We start from the raw sequence: 17,826 nt of genomic DNA, 5'->3' as shown, positions 1-17,826 counted from the left end.
ACTAAAAGAAGAAATAAAATCATTAATTAAAAAGGACTTGTTACATAAAGATCTGACATTGAGCACAGCAAGTTTCAGATTAGTTTCAGTAGGACTGGATGTTATCTTCTTACAGGGAATGTGAACTAAATGTCTCTGATTGGACAGTCTAACTGTCCTTCTGTTAATCAGTCTACGCGGTGTAACTGTAGATATAGCTCCATCACAGGGCCTCAGCATGATATTATCTTTATCATGACTGTATGTCCTGAGACAGCAGAGGCCCTGTGTGTCCTAGCTCTTGTTGATAACAGCTCTGGGGGAAGGGCGAGGAGGGGGGAGTTTGGGTGAGGGACCAGGTGAATGAGCAAAGTACAAACCAAAAAAAATCTACTTAGCTACTTAGTAGTAAATACTTAAGTATTTTACTACTTGTACTTTGTTACTTTCCACCACTGATTTTGATTATACAGTACATTGCTTACTGTCACCACTAAAAAAGTGGAGGGGGGGGTTAAACATTTTTATGTATTTCTCTAAAATCATGGTTCAAATATTGCTTGTACATTTTACAGTACGAGTATGACACTAATGAGAATGGGGACCGAGTGGTTTTGGGAAGAGGCACATATGGAGTGGTGTACGCCGGGAGGGATCTCAGCAACCAGGTCCGAATTGCCATTAAGGAAATCCCAGAGAGAGACAGCAGGTAAGACTAAAACTATAGCAATAAAGTTGTCCACAAATACTACCAAATAAAACTAATATCTTAAGTGCACAATGGATGGGGGGAATACCTGCTTGTCTCCATGGGCATGTTTTTGCTTTGTGGAATGTTCCAAAGTATGGCATTGATCTTAGTTAATTACACATTTTTATTGCTCACAAATACAACAAATAACATTACTATGAGTGGAATCCACAGATCTAAGCTGTAACTTATCCTGGAGGCTTTTGAGATTGATATATTTAATGCTATATTGTGGGAGATTGTAGGCAAAGCATTAATATCTCCATTGAGATGAACTGGGTGCAAACAATCCACCCAAAAAGTTCCACAGTGCACCTTTAAATGCTGTCTTGTTGCTGTGTGTCTGACCCAGGTATTCCCAGCCTCTTCATGAGGAGATAGCCCTGCACAAGTATCTGAAACACAGAAACATCGTCCAGTATTTAGGATCTGTCTCTGAAGACGGATACATCAAGATTTTCATGGAGCAAGTACCTGGAGGTGTGTTTGCATTTCATAAAACTAAAAAATATTTGTAAACTCAATACGTTATTTACTAAAACATTTACTGTTACTAACATATGTAGCCTGTGCTCTTACAGGTTTAAAAAAAAGTACTACAATCACAATTGAACTGGAGTATCTCCCTGGTTTTAGTTGTAGGATCCGAAATGAGACTCATCTGGGGCTCATTCAACTTTCCGATTAGATATTTATTTTAAGAACCAAAAGACAAAATGACAACAGCAACAATTAGGTCATCATGTCCAATGTTTTTGTAATCAAGAATAAGACCTGTGCTTGGTCATGTTCCATTTCATAACAGGTTTTTGACACTTCTTGTCTTCTCTCTCCAGGAAGTCTTTCTGCTTTACTGACGTCCAAATGGGGTCCACTGAAGGAGGCCACCATTATCTTCTACACGAGACAGATCCTGGAGGGGCTCAGATACCTGCATGAAAACCAGATTGTGCACAGAGATATCAAGGTAACACTTATGGTCAAGTTATAAGTTAATTGGCTGTGTTATTTTCTTTCTCTTTACTGTAAGGTTAAAGGAGCACTGTGTAACATCTGTGGGGGTCTGTGAGAGAGATTTTATTGTTTTGCCTGGAATGTTCCACAGTCCAACATTTAACTTGTATGTCTTGCATTATTGCTACAGTAACGTGTGTTTATTGCTTAAAAAATACCTTAAAATCATGCATTCTACCGTGAGTCTGGTCGCCTCTCCACAGATCTAACCTGTACCTTGGACTTCTGTTGACATGTAAGTATTTTATTAATTCATGTTTTTACTCTATTAGGGTGACAATGTCCTGGTGAACACTTACAGCGGTGTTTTGAAGATCTCAGATTTTGGGACCTCCAAACGTCTGGCTGGAGTCAACCCTTGCACAGAAACATTCACTGGTAACTTGTACATTTGAGTTCTGTTTTAGAATAAATTTTTAGCTTCAGGCTTTTGTAGACTTTATTTTCCCCTAGAAGAACTGTGTCCTCTACATTTGCCTGGGGACACATCTTCAGATGATGTTGCTAGAATTTTGGTCAGAAATATAAGCAGAGAATAAGTCAGCCTCAGGGAGAACATGCACATTTCACTGCACATATTCTAATATAAGCACAGACACATGGCATGAAACTGGATTGCTATAAAGTATGGATCTCGAGATCATTTGATTAACAATAGTTGTGATTGTTCAGGTCACAATATACTCTAATGAGAAGTTTAACAATTATTATTTTGTAGAATTTTAGAAGAAAATATTACTTTTAAATTAAACATATTCTCCAAAAAAAGTAATAATAAACAGAAAGTGTGTTTTTTCCTCTATCTTATTATGTAGTATGTTTGAATGAATTAATCAAATTAATCACATACTAGAGAAGTCAGAAATGGTAATCTAAGTAGTAATGTGAAGTTAGTGTTGTTTGGGTTGTGGTGTAAATAATTGTGAATAATAATTCAAATGTGATGTTTCTTCTCACAATGATCATAACACTAACATCTTATAGAGTAACATCCCGATATCTTTGGAGGCATAAGCAAACTTGTAATACACAATTGAATTTACAGAGAAGTAATGCAATTATTTGGAGTTCGATAGATATATAAAAATGACTCCACTCAGGCCTTAATGCACAGTCTAAAGCATTCCCACTCTAATGAACCAAACAGATCAAATTATATGAACCATGAGGCTCTCAAGCTCTGTTTAAAGTGGCCCTTACCTAAACACACAGGTAGTTCAGTCTGCACTGCATAAATGGAGCTACAGAAATGCTGGCCTCTCGGAGTACAGTGTAAATATCCAATAACCCTCAAAATGTCAAGAGGTTCTATCAGTGTCTATGGAAACAGAGAGAGTGCATGGGGCATATAGGCCATCTGGAGCTGTTTACCACTGAGCTGTGTAATTACATCAGCTAATCCAGCATAAGCAGAATGGTGTTTACTTTTCATTAGCAGGTGTACGACCACGCTCCACTGACGGACTATATAGCACCTTTTCAAATACTGTCCCTGTGTGTCACACTGTAAGAATGAGCGATTAAATACCAGATGTTATCAGAACAAGAATAACTGTGACAATTATAAGATATTATTTTACAACCTGATATTATTTTTTTATTTATTTAAATAAAAACATGGATGTGCCAGCGTCAAACCAATTTAATTCACTTCTGACCACACGACCATTGACGTCAATTGGAAATGAGTAAAATATACAGAATACATGAGACATCAGTAGCTTATCTTTAAACTTTGTCATAATCTTTTTTTCAATTATTGATTTTTTAAAATGGTAAAAAGCCAGAACTGTATGGTGCAAGAGTCCTATGCCAAATGTATGTACGTTTAGTATGTACTTATTGCTCGTCAAAAAATACTTGTCATTCTTATCTGTTACCATACTATTACCATCTACAACATCAAATGTGTTATTACATTTTTAATTGTTATTTAAACCTTGTATGGACATGTTTCCTTGGTTTGATTGTTGCTTTGGTTAACATCAGTATATTTTTCTTCCAGGTACACTGCAGTACATGGCCCCTGAGATCATAGACAAGGGCCCTCGTGGTTATGGGGCCCCGGCTGACATCTGGTCTCTGGGCTGCACAGTCATAGAGATGGCCACTGGGAAACCTCCTTTTCATGAACTGGGTGAACCACAAGCCGCTATGTTTAAGGTACAAGTGCTAAACAAGTGGCCTGTAAGAAGTCTATATATCTACATATTAAAATGGCAGGGATAGTCGCCTGAACGGCTCAACTCCACTGGAAACACACAAATCACGTGATAGTGTCAGATGGTCTCCTAAAACTATTTAATTTAAGTTTGATTCTGATTGGTCAGTTTTGAGCAGACCTATGGCCGCAGGTGTAATAGGATGTGTACACTTATGCAATTCTTTTATGACAAGTTTCTTTTTCTTCAGTTTCCACAGATATATTTTCATTTTAAATCACATTAAAGGTGCATTGTGTAACTTTTTTAATGGGCAGTCCACAACTTTGTTGTCTCTATGGAGATGTTATTGCTTTGCCTTAAATGTTCCACAGTATCACAACTTATATGTCTTGTATTTATTTAATTACAGGTTTTGTTGCTAAAAATGCATAGAAAAAAAAAATATAAACTTGCCTCTCCACAGATCTGACCTGTAATTTGGCTAATGGGTTTATCATTCATCATTAAAAACTGGCATTTTAAGTAGGGCTGTGTACAATCCCATAGATACTTTTTTCCAATTTTGAATGAATTTTAATATTTCTCAGTTTCTGTCTCCACATTTAAGCTGCACAATCTCTTGGCCGTTTTAAAGCTTTACTAAAGACTTATTTTTATTCATTGGCGTTTGACACTGTTTTTGCAGATGCCATTGTCTGTTTTTGCGCATTAATGCATGGTTTTGTTCTATTTTATTGTTTGTTGTGTTTTGTGATGCTAAACCTGTAAAGCACTTTGGTTGTTTTTTAAATGTGCTACATAAATAAATGTGAGGGATTGATGCACTGCTCTAAAAACTTTCTTGCAGGTTGGTATGTTTAAGATCCACCCAGAGATCCCTGAGTCTCTGTCCCTGGAGGCCAAGTCCTTCATCCTTCGCTGCTTTGAGCCCGACCCAAACAAGAGAGCGCTCGCTGTAGACCTGCTCAGAGACACGTTTGTGAGAATGAACACCAAAGGAAAGAAGAGCAAGATCGCCTACAAACCGTCAGGTCACACAAACTAACTGGCTATTTCACATAAAGCAGAACTGTGATGTGGTAATAAAAGGGAAACTACAGAAACCAACTGAAAATGTAGGAACCTTAAGGTAACCAAACTGTAAAAGTGAACAACTTACAATATTTACATATATAATATATAAATCTCCTCCTCACCCTCCACGGGTAGACTTATCCATCATTTTTTTAAATCTCTGATATTATGTTGTTTCCTCATCACAAACAGACCTGGAGTTGTGTTTTGTTTCATTCACACATGTTTAACACACAAACCTGCATATTTAGCCTGAGTTCGTCTCTCAAACAGAAAACACCCTGGTAATCCAGGAAGTAGTCGACTATTTTTTAAAACTTGCACCTTCATTAGCACCATTTGGATAATTTCAGCCATGTAGCCGCCAATCTCTACTGAACAAAAGGTAAAAGGAGCTGTTTACTTGAAAACTATGGCTTCCTGACATCACAAGGTGAAACAGAGCATTTTGAGCTTTGGAGACATAGACAGACTAATAAAAGGATTACTCAAATATGTGTCTATGAAACACAACACAACTCCAGGTTTGATGAGGTAAAAACATTCTAACATGCTTAAAGCTCACAAGAGTCAGTTTTGCATAATGTAGGACCTTTTAAATGTCCCTTATTGCCTGTTTTATATTTTACAAAGCTACAAATGTTCAAATCTTCATTATTTATGATAGTGACAAGATCCATTATCTTGCTGCATTTAACCAACTGTGGTATGCAATTTTAATGAGATTTTACAGGCCTATTGTACAGACTGTTGTGATGTAATCAAATGTTTTGCATTAGGTTTACAGGAAAATAGCTTTAAAACTTACAGTCCATGATCCAGACCTCTCCACTGCGATTATTTTGCTACCTTTTTCTTACTACTATTTTTCATTAGTGTACACCTCGAGCCATTACGAGTTTGGGGTCTGTTGTTTCAACTCAGCCCCGTTCGGTCTCAGGAACACCAAAAACCCTTTTTTGGTGTCCACTTTGGGCAAAGTTATATGTGTGTGTGTTGTATTGAGTGTGGTAAAATAAAACTCTTGATGGGGACAGAATCTAGCAGCTTAGGTGGAGGGGCTCCTGAACTAATATGTGAAAAGTTCAAGTTTGTTTATGTTTTTTGGAAATGTCAAAAATAGGCCAGTGAAGATGTGACCAGGCTGCACTTTTGCTCTCTCTGCTGTCTCTCACTGACAGTGGTGTCCTCATTGCCTGTAGTTTAGACCTCTACAATTATATTCTGAAATGCATGCTATTTTTGATTTATTTTATCATTTAAGTTTATTACCTTGATGCTCGTGGACATGTTCAAATGTGTATCTGATTCTCTCCTTTCACAGACTACATCCACAGCGTGTCATTACCAGTGCAGTTGCAGTGTGAGGCCTCCGGGGGCAGCAGCTCTGAGCACGGCTCCGTGAGTCCAGACTGTGACTCCAAACATGACATGTTTTTCCAGAAGAAGAAAGACTCAGGGTCAGAAAACCTGCTCAAGCCCACCAACTCCAACTACCTCAGGTCAGGCAATGTGGAGATGTCACTATAGTAAAACGTAGTCTTAGAATAAAAACATTCAGATTTAATTTTGTCACAGTTATTTATCACTTAAAGATACACTGTGTAATTTTTCTGCTGGAGGGTCCACTGCCTATTTGTCTACATGAGGATTTAGCTTGGAATGACAATTATTCGACTACAGTTTTATTTGTTGCTAAAAATAAATAGAAAAACATGCATTCTTACGGCGAGTGGGATCACCTCTCCACAGATCTGACCTGGTGCTGCCCCCTGCTTCTCTCCTTGGAGATAGATAGGTTAAATGATGTACTGTGAAAGACAAAGCAATGACTTCTCCCTGGAGACAAGCAGTGGCAGATCTTTTACCAGAAAAGTTACTACTTTTCAAAGTGGAACTTTAAAGAAAAGACATGCTTGTTCACTTCCCAAGACAATGTCTTGGGAAGTGTTTCATTTACTCATATTGTTCAGAGAATTGAATCTCAGTTTTTTGTTTATTTTACCTATAACAGGTGACCTAAAGTAATTAAGAATAGATTATATTCACAGTAAACTTTCATTCTAAAATGAATACTCCCCTCTAGTGACATCAGTCCATGCCTCTCTAGTTGATGGATATGTGTGAAACGTGAATGAAATTGTGTGTTTGTGTGTGTGTTTTATATCAGATGTGTGTGTGACTGGAGGGCAGCTGGTCGCACTGATAAGTGTATGAGCTCAGTACATTATACAACACTGACATAATGAACCCTGATGAGTTTATAGTCCTGACTGGTCACTACGCACACACCTGCACTCACGTTCATGCTGAATCATTCGTCTCTCCTCCTCCCCCTCTCCCATCTCTTCCATTTCCCACCGTCTCTCTACCCTCTCATCCATTTCATCCCTCCTCCCCTCTTCCCACTCTCATTCCTCCATCTCTTCTTCCTCTCTTTCTCTTCCTCCTCCCTGCCTCCCCCTGCTTTTCTCTCCATCCCCCAATCACTACTACCTCTTCCACTTCCCTCTCCTCTCTCTCCCTCTCTCTCACCTCATCCATTCTCTCACTCCTCTCTAACCCCTCCATCTGCTCTTCCTCTCTCTTTTCCACAGCCCCCCTCTACTTTTTCCCCCTCTTTTGCTCCTCTCTGTGTTCGATCTGCCCCTCCTTTCCCTCATCCATCCTTATTCCATCTCTTCTCTCCCTCTCTCCTTCCCCCTCTCCTCTCTCTCCACTCTGTTGTTGTTCCTTTAGCACACACAGTAGCCAGGAGAGTCTTGTATCTGTAAATAGACCTGTCCACTTGTCACAAAGTTGTAAATCACTTTGGCTTGTTTACTTTTACTCAGAGAGGTCACGGGATCGGGCTGAGGGAGTCAAAATCTTTATTTGAGCAGATGACAAATAGTGAAAGTATTTAGTTACATGTTGTACTTTGCAAACAACCAGATTTCCAGTCTTTATAATGAGTGCTATTAAAGTGTGAAAACAGCTTACTTTGTCGTTTGACATTTGTGAACAAGTTATGAAACATTTGATTCTTGTATTATATCAGCAGTCAAATAATGATGCGTCTGAACATGTAACTTTTCTGGTGGGGATATTCCACATGCTTGTCCCCATGGAGATGTTATTGCTTTGCTTGGAATGTTACACACTGGCATTAAACTTGACTATGTTGCCTTTATCATGAAGAAAAGAAAAAAAAACCTTGAAAAATATATTCTCTTACAATGTACAAAGTTGTCTATGCACAAATCTATACTTATACAACTTATAACTGCTTGTTTTATGGAGATAGGTAGGTTTAATGCCATACTGTGTGATTTGTTATCTCCATGGACACAAGCAGGTGGTGGACCCTCAATGAGAAGCTTGCATAGTTTACCTTTAAAATGAACATGATCTCAATTTGAGAAAAAACAAAATAGTGCTTTTTTCCAAAATCTAGGCTTGTCAGGGTTAAAAGTTTGATATATTGGCGAAGTAAATATAGACGATAAACAATAATATTGAAACTCATTTACGATCACTCAAGAGCAGATTAAAACCACAAAAGCTATTCTAAATCTACAGTATTGTTAAAAATTATGAGCTGCAATAAATGAACAGCAGAAACACTTAAGTAGTCAGTTTGCATTTGTAATCAGTCATAGAAGTTATTAATTCAATCTTTTATGGCTTAAACCTCATCAAATAGCCAAAAAATAACCAAAACTTTCCCAGTAGTAAATAAGTTGATATAGTAAGTATCGTGATAGGCCTACTAACCTTGTCCAGCCCTTTCATGTATCGTGTGTCTGTGTCGCAGTGTCCCTGACGAGGGCTCTTCAGTGGAGGACCGCAGTATCCCCCCCTCCCCTGAGGACAGAGACGGAGGACTGTTCCTGCTCAAAAAGGACAGTGAGAGACGAGCCATCCTCTACAAAGTCCTCAACGACGACCAGGACAAAGTCATCTCCAACCTCAAGGAGAATCACATACAGGTTTGGAGCGGAAAATGTATTTTGAAATCATTCATACATGACTACTATCATGATGTCAGTTTGGATTAAAAGGTGGGAGAGCAGCAGTAGCTCTCTAAATATTTAGGAATTCTGTATATCAAACTGAATCAGGAAAATAAAAATTAAAAAATCACAAGTCTCTTACCAATCAAATGTAGTATAAACCTTAAAGCAGACCTATTCTACAAAATCGACTTTTTAGAGCTTTTAATCATTTTATAGTTGTCTTTATTGCCCTCTCAAAGTTGTATTTGGAATGATCCGTGCCAAGACGCCATATTTCCAATCAGTCCCCGTTTAGCCCACTGCTCCACACATACAGCATTGCACTGTACAAAAATTCAGTACAAATATTTAAAAATTCACTGCTACCCAGCAGATACAAGCACAATAGGTCTTCTTTAATTTCCTGCATTTGTACACTAAATAACTGATAATGGTTTATATTTAGTGTGCACCTGCACCCTCTTAAGGCTCATAGTTGCTGATATATAGGCTCCAGTCACTTGAGTAGCTCTCTGTTATTTTCGTTTCATGTAAATATCTTAGGACAAAAAGGTTGGAGACCTAAAAACTGGCTGGATTGTGTACTGCCATTCCAACATCTATTTTTTTTTTTTACTGTGCCCTAATTTCTGATCTAATAATATATTAGTCATAGCCTTTAGCATTTTCATTATATATTTTTCAAGCCAGATGCCCTTCCTTATACAACCAATTACCCACATATTTTCTGGAGTATAGGCTTTGTAGGTGAATTATCTTGCACTGGCTATTTTCATATATACACCAAAATCTGATTAGTATCTGATTTCTGGACCTTTAAGATGATTGAAATGAAAGGCAAACCGTAAAATTAGATGTAAGTAATCAAATTAACCATAATTGGAAAGAAATCTGATAATTTTGCTGTTTAAATATCATTGTAATAATCTTATAACTCAAAAAATCTGATAATAATCAGATTTTGAGTGCACATGTAACCGCAGCCACTGAGATGAGATTCGAACCCCCTACCTTCCAGTTTAATGTCAAATGCAACACTTGCTATGCCACTGTCCACCTTTGGCGTTGTCAACCAAAAAAATCGTTTTTAAAGTGACTAATATTTTAAACTGCTCTTGTCCTGTCAGCACGCTCTCCCTCAGTGTAATGTGAGTCAGGGACAAAGTCTCTTGATATGTCTTTTGGATGGGACAGTCCTCTTCACAGCCAAGTTTGTCCTTGTTTGAAGAACAGCAGTGACACTATCAGTCACTCTACTATGTCCTCTATCTCCTCCTGTGTTCTCCTTGAAAACATCTTGTGGTGGAGACAAACTGTTTAGACTTGTCATATCTTAATGTTTATACAACTACATTTGATTACATTATGTCAAGAAAATGAATACTTGCTTATATTTATACCAAACTATTGCTTTACTGAACCAAATATGCAGAACGGGTATAAAAGTAAGTAGATCTTTGGCGACATCTAGTGGCCACCCCCAAACATTGTGGGTATTTTCCAGACAATATTTTGAGATATTTGTTCCCTAAGAACTTGTTCATAATTCGTTTACTAAAGGTGCAATATGTAACTTGTTATCAGGTAGGATGCGTCGCCTGCTGGTTTCCATAGAGATGTGATTGCTTTGCCTGTGTTGTTCCTCAGTGTGACATTAAACATATCTATCTCCATGGAGGGGTAAAGGTGATGCAACCAGATCATGAAAGATTAGTATTTTTAAAAAAAGCTAAACTAAATTCAACTTCGGTCTAAACCCTTTCGGTCTTTCAAATGCTGCCATGTTTTTTGTTTTTTGACTATGCTTAATGACCGGATAAAAAAACAAACAAACAAACAAAAAAACAACAAATTAAACTTCCGTACAGTAGCTCAGTTGGTAGAGTGTTTGTCCATTGATCTGAAGGTTAACTCTCAGCATAAACATCATTGGTTGAGGAGTCAGATCCACCGACTCACGGGTTGATGGTGCGATTCCAGCTCATGTCCTTGGGCAAGACATTTAACCCACCTGGACCCAGTGTCTGCGTACACTGTTGTATGAATGTGTGTGTGAATGGGTGAGTGGTTCCTTGATGTAAAGAGCTTTGAGTGCCTTGAAGTTGGAAAAGCGCTGTATAATAATATAAACCTTAATACGGTACTGTGTACATGTCTCTGTACAGGGCAGTGAGGAGCTGCAGCTGTCGGTGGACCACATAAAGCAGATCATCTGTATCCTCAGAGACTTCATTCATTCCCCTGAGAGGAGAGTCATGGCCGCCACCATCTCCAAACTCAAACTGGACCTAGACTTTGACTCCACCTCCATCAACCAGATACAGCTCGTGCTCTTCGGCTTCCAGGACTCAGTAAGAAAACAAATACAACTAATTATTTCTATTGTAGATTAGCTGTTACAATACATTTATGTGGTGGTGTTTTCAGTTTAATTAAATGTTATTTATACAGCACATTTAAAATACAACTTAAGCTGCCAAAATCCTTCACAGTCAACAAAACAGATTTGCATAAAATACGACACATAGGCAAAGAACATTAAAACAATAAAACACCTAGAAATCCTGCCGAGATAGAACCAAACACCAGGGAGAAGATGTGGGTTTTTAGTCTGGTCTTAAACTCCATTACAGACGGAGAGGATCTGACAGGCAGAGGAATAATGTCATAATGTCATAATTCATAAGGTCATAGCTTAACATTGAAATAGCAAGTAGATGATTATTTTTATGCTATAACTGTTAAATAGTCAAATGCTTATGTTTTGTTGTAGTTTGTGGTCAGTAAGAAGCAAAATCCAACTATAACATCACAAAGGACCCATAGTTTAAAATTAACTGCAGGCAGGGTATTATTTTATGGGACAACTTGCTAACGTGCAAATGTTAAAGTTCACACCAGTAAGATAATATTTGGCTTTCCAAGTACCGGTACAATTAGATCAGGACTCAGTAAGAACCAAAGTACAATTAATTATTACAACAGTGTTATAGCAGTTATAATAGATTGCATGTATGTGGTGGTGTCATAGTATTCTGAAAAGACCATAGTTTAACATTTAAATAGCAGGTAGATTAAATGACTGATATATGTTTGCAGTTTACATTTTACAGATAATATTACAGACTACAGACTCATGAAGTTTAAAACTGAGACAGTATGAAAGTTATCATTTTACATTAGAGCTTTTTAAAATTCAAAATGTCTTGGTTTGTGGCCAATATTTTACATCTACACATACTAGTTATTAGCAAGTGCCTGCCTGTCCATGGGAGTGGATCTCTCTTTCAATGTGGTTCTCCTCAAGGTTTCTCTTTTTCCCCACTGTTTTTATTTTATTTTTTTTTCCTTGCCGAGAAGGAGGGTTTAAGGACAGGGGATGTTCTGGGACAGTTACCCATTTATGTGTTCTCTGTTGATTAATTTGCTTGTCTGTTTCATTGTTGATTTTTCTAACTTTCTGTTGGTTAAATCAATTCTCATGTTCAGCCCTAAAAGGCAACTGCTGTTGTGGTTTTGGGCTTTACAAAAGTAAATTGAATTGAATAACAAGTGTTGTCAATTTTAACACTTAAATTTTAACACAAAAAATAAAAAAGAAGATAACATTTTCTTCACAAAAAAAAATATTTTATATAGTATATAGCAGGGACGTCAAACTCATTTTCACCGAGGGCCACATCAGCAAAATGGCTGCCATCAAGGGCCAGATGTGACTGTGCGGCAGTGTAAATGTCACTAAATGTAGCCGAATGTCATGTAAAATAAATGTAATTACTTTTTAACTTAAATAACGGTTTCTGTGATATTTTTAAAAGTGTGTATCTGGTCGGGGCTCACCTGCTCACAGACTTTCAGCTCTGCTTCAAATCCAGCCTTTTACAGCCTTTTAATTATTGGACAATTTGTTGTTTTTCTTGCAGACTCACTTTTCCATACTTGGCTCCGTGTTTGGTGTCAAAATGTCGACGTAGATTGTACCCCGCCTCATAAAACAAAAAACATACAGTTTTTTTCTCCTCAAAGCACAAACTTGTATTCACCTTCACCTTTCTTCCTTCCAACTTCCTTCCATGTCAACAATTTTCCTCTTCATAAACATTTTGTGATGATTATTTGCAAATATTTCTCAGTTCCATTTGCTGGGAAAGTCTCATTAGTTTATTGTCAGTGCACACATTAAAGCAGTATAGACTTATTTAAAAATGACAGTCATGCCTTTTAATTTATCTTCTCGCAGCCCACATACAATGATGTGGCGGGCCGCATTTGGCCCCCAGGCCTTGAGTTTGACACATGTGGTATATAGTATTGATATGTTTATTTGTAAAATGCATCACCAGTAAAGTATTATAGTCCCTCTATAATTTGAACATAAGTGTGAGATAGTTATGATGTTAGTTATAATGTTGTAATGATTATTTTAGGTAAATAAAGTCCTGAGGAATCACCACATCAAACCTCACTGGATGTTTGCGATGGACAACATCATCCGCAGAGCTGTGCAGGCGGCTATCACCATCCTCATACCAGGTGAGACACAGGGCCTGAGGATGGTGCGCCATCTGCTGGACAGCTGTAAAATTACATAAGGATTTATGGAAAAGCAAAAAAAAAAAAAAAAAAAAAGCCTGCTTATTGCCTCTCTGTAATGTTTTTGAATCTGTATTAAGTGTAAGTGTTAAGTGTAAAGGTAAACTCCGGATTATAAACAGGGTCCACTATGGCTAATCCCATTTTGGAGTATGCACCTAACCATACCCGAAAGATATTATTAACAAGTCTTAGCAAGAATTTGCTTAAAATAACAAAAAATATATAATATATAATCGATCTATGGTTGATTAAAGAGGGGGTGTTGTGCTAAATTGCTAAACTGTTATAACATTATTTCCTCATCAAAAACATGCCTGAAGGGGTTTTAGATGTCATCCAGTATTGAGCATTTTAGTGATCTTTTTGGCTCTATTTGAATGTTTAGCTGTAAGATCACATCATACAAAATTGTACAGCGCAACCTGACAAGCCTGATGCAATGTGCAGTACAGTAGTTTCATTTGCAGTATGCACGCTGATCCTGCTGTGATAGCACTCCGAAGGTAGAGTGACTTAGAGCAGAGACCAAAGGGATGGGAGACTAAAAAGTGAAACTTATAAAACATGTCAATACGGTGTTTTCGGCTAATATATCAATAAACAGTAACATGATGATCTAAATATGTTGTGTGCTAGCAATTAATAGCCCATAGAAGTAAAATACCTCCTCAAACAAATAAATCGACTTAAAAACTTGACATTAGTTGCATTAGTTGTTCTCTTTATGTCTGGGTGGGTTTTCCCTCATCAATCAAAACCATGAATCACAGCTGAAGTGGTCCTGATCAAGCCTAGCTGAAGATCTGGAGATGAGGACACATTTCTCTACGGAGACATTTAAGTGTGGGTTTAACTACGTTTGACATGTTTTAATTTTGTTGTACTGTTTTGTAGATAGGATTTGTTCTATCTACAAAATGTTCTATTAAATCTCTTGTTTATTCCCTATTTGTAGAGCTGCAGACCCACTTTGGCCCGGCGTCGGAGTGTGAAGGAGCTGAGAAGGATGATGAAGTGGATGAGGAGGAGGCAGAGTATGCTCAGGTTTTGGCCTCTGCTCATGAAGACTCAGTGACCACCACCGACCCCTCCTCCTCCGCTGTGAGCACGCTCCACTCAGGACAGTCCCAGGAACACCAGCGCACACACCACCAACTCAACGCTCAGCTCGGACGCCTCAAACAGGAGACCAACAGGTGTGAGACAGGCCAACATAATGTTACAACGGTGAAAAATCTGACTTTAAAGAGCATTACACGTCTATGGGTTATTAACTGCTAACACATAACATTTAGGCTCTGTGTAGCTAACTATCTTGCTCTCTGCGCTAAGTCACTCCCCCTTCAGAGCACTATCACACTACAGTCAGCGTGCACTCTGCACTCTGTGAGAAGCGGCTGGGATGAGAATCAGCTCCTTTAAATCTGAGGCCATAGTTCCTGACCGGAAAAAAGGTGTCTTGCCCTCTCCAGGCGGGTGGTGAGTTCTTGTCTCAAGTGGAGGAGTTCAAGTATCTCGGGGTCATGGGTGAGAGAAGGATGGAGCGACAGATTGACAGTTGGATCGGTGCAGCGTCTGCAGTGATGTGGTCGCTGTATCACAATATTGTGGTAAAGAAGGAGCTGAGTCGAAAGGCAAATCTCTCGATTTACCGGTCAATCTACGTTCTACCCTCACCTATGGTCATGTGCTCTGGGCAATGACCGAAAGGACAGGATCGCGGATACAAGCGGTCGAAATGAGTTTCCTCTGCAGGGTGGCTGGGCGCTCCCTTAGAGATAGGGGGGGGAGCTCAGTTACATGAGAGGAGCTCAGAGTAGAGCCGCTGCTCCTCCATGTCAAGAGGAGCAGCTGAGGTGGCTCGGGCATCTGTTTAGGATACCCCAAGATGCCTTCCTGGGGAGATGTGTTTTGGGCGTTTTGGGTGTTTTGTCTCACCGGGAGGAGGCCCCAGGGAAGACCCAGGACACACTGGAGGGACTATGTCTCTTGGCTGGCCTGGGAACGCCTTGGCGTCCCACCGGAGGAGCTGGAGGACGTATCCAGGGTGAGGGAAGTCTGGGAGTCCCTGCTTTGACTGCTGCCCCCGGCGATACGGCCCCGTATAAGCGGAAGAAACACATACAGTTTATGAAGTTGTAGTGTATTTTTTGTAAAATGCCTTTATATAAGACATAGGCTTGTGGGTTGCGCGTTGGATAGGATTGTACTGCTCACTGCAAGGAAGGTTTGAATAGCGATAGCTAAAATACTCAAACATGTATGAAATTTATTTTGCATAATACCCCCTCTATAAGATTATATTTTAAAAAATGCTCATTATAACTGTGACCAACAGAGACCAACAGGTGGGAGACGGGCCAAAACAGTAAAATATCAGACTTCAAAGGCATCATACCTGATTTTTACTGTGTTAAATCTTGAAAAACAGAACTAGTTCATTTTAAACAGTTTGCAGAGGTCCAGAGTTATTCCTCACTTACATTATGCATTCTGAGCATCACAATTATTCTCCAGGATGTGTTTATAAACACGTTTCACTACTTTCAGAGACCAGCGCAGTTTTGCCATCATGGTAAAGCTAGCATGCTAACATGTGCTTCCTGATTATCTGACAATAAAGCGCTTTATAAATTAGATGCAGCCAGAATGCAGCTGTCTTATTTTGACCTCAAGAGGTGTTTATGCAATATATCTTTACAGCAGCAAGACAGTTTTTACTCAAATTACATGGGGAAAAAATCGGGTATAGGGCCTTTAACCGGCAACATTTTTATACCAGAATGATCACTAAAACTATGCTGTGAAAAACAGACATAGTAAAATTCTCACTGTAGCTATTTTACTGAACTATTTACTTTTTACAGTATTTTTCCTCTATACTTTCAGATTTTAGTTTAGACAGCTTTTGCAGTGAATATGTTAAGATTTCTAACATTGCCTTTAAGTCATGCCTGGTTATTAAGTAATAGTGAAGTGGTCTAAGCATTGCACAAAACCAAAATCTGTAGGCATTTGTACTTTTATTTTTGTTTAGGTTTTTTTTTTTTCATAATAGTGTGGTACATTGCCAGCATTTCTTCAAGTACAAAACAAGTTGTGATCTAAAAAAAGTGTTTTGTCTCTGTGTCCTATTTTTAATGCTGCATTCACGTCATAATGATCTAATTGTTTGCAGTTAGGTTCAATTTGACTTTGTCCTACCGCACATTAAAATGTAATACATCCGATTAAGAAAAAGCAGAATTTCCCAGGTGAGCTCTATTAACAATATACTTAGTTTAGGTAATTTGCTTCAAGTACGTCACAGCAGGTCCAAAGGCGTTTCCTTGTTGCTGAATGACACTTGTAGGGAGTGTTTAGTCGATGTTAAACCCAGTACACGATGATGAAATTTCCCACGCATTTAGTCATTAAAGATATGTGCACCTGCTACTTCTACCATGGCCTGAAGAATGATGCAATTATACTGAGTTCAGAAGGTGGAGGGTGGTAAATATATTACAGATAACACAGATATAACTTTTTTCAGAGCAGAGAAGGGATCAGTGACTCACAACAACAAGACTGTTTATCTCAAAGCTGTCGTCCGCATATCTGAAAGTACTTTTATTGCTTTGTGTTCATTCATTCTTTTAACAATGGAGAACATAGGAAGCAAATATTTAAGATTATAAACTTATAAACATTTGCTTTGGGGACTGTGGAGTTTGAGATATCACAAATGTATCAGTTTAAAGGCTGTGATTTTTATACAGGCCACCAATACAAAGGATGCACATTACAGTCGGAAATAACTTGAATTGGGATTACGGTATTCAGATTGTATTTAAATCTAAAATCCAGTCTTGACCTGAAAAAAAGGATGTTTCTTCTGTTCAAATTTTGTCTTTAGATTGTGCAATTTGAACATCTCAGTTAGATTGGGTATTTTTATTCCGAACAATGTATCATCTTGTTATAAACAGGCCTGCAATTTTTAAATCTGAAAATATTCAGTATTAGAGCTTTAACTACTGCTTTGTTTAGTGGCGGATTTGTCAGCGATTATTTTTCCATTATTATTCAATTTCTATTAAATTATTATTCAAGTTTTATTCCCTTATTATTCAATTTTTATTCAATTTTTATTCCATTATTATTCAATTTTTATTCCAATATTATTCAATTTTTATTCCATTATTATTCAATTTTTATTCCATTATTATTCAATTTTTATTCCATTATTATTCAATTTTTATTCCATTAT

General features: G+C 38.0%; 1 protein-coding gene across 4 annotated transcripts in view; it reads left to right on the top strand.

Moving 5' to 3' along the window:
* Positions 1–17,826, top strand: part of map3k15 (mitogen-activated protein kinase kinase kinase 15) — a 48,775-nt gene that overhangs the window by 20,430 nt on the left and 10,519 nt on the right. For all 4 annotated transcript variants that reach the window (XM_033985907.2, XM_055230086.1, XM_055230087.1 and 1 more), the window contains 11 exons: positions 555–688; positions 1,083–1,210; positions 1,567–1,697; positions 2,017–2,122; positions 3,750–3,907; positions 4,757–4,940; positions 6,308–6,485; positions 8,780–8,954; positions 11,147–11,332; positions 13,409–13,514; positions 14,533–14,773. In XM_033985907.2, coding sequence (XP_033841798.1) covers positions 555–688; positions 1,083–1,210; positions 1,567–1,697; positions 2,017–2,122; positions 3,750–3,907; positions 4,757–4,940; positions 6,308–6,485; positions 8,780–8,954; positions 11,147–11,332; positions 13,409–13,514; positions 14,533–14,773 — 1,727 coding nt within the window. The remainder of the gene's footprint in view (positions 1–554; positions 689–1,082; positions 1,211–1,566; positions 1,698–2,016; positions 2,123–3,749; positions 3,908–4,756; positions 4,941–6,307; positions 6,486–8,779; positions 8,955–11,146; positions 11,333–13,408; positions 13,515–14,532; positions 14,774–17,826) is intronic.

The sequence above is a fragment of the Periophthalmus magnuspinnatus genome, chromosome 20 (assembly GCF_009829125.3).
Source record: "Periophthalmus magnuspinnatus isolate fPerMag1 chromosome 20, fPerMag1.2.pri, whole genome shotgun sequence".
In the NCBI taxonomy this organism is placed as follows: Eukaryota; Metazoa; Chordata; class Actinopteri; order Gobiiformes; family Gobiidae; genus Periophthalmus; species Periophthalmus magnuspinnatus.
Note: the sequence above shows the minus strand (reverse complement) of the source record. Positions and strands in the feature narration are given on the sequence as shown.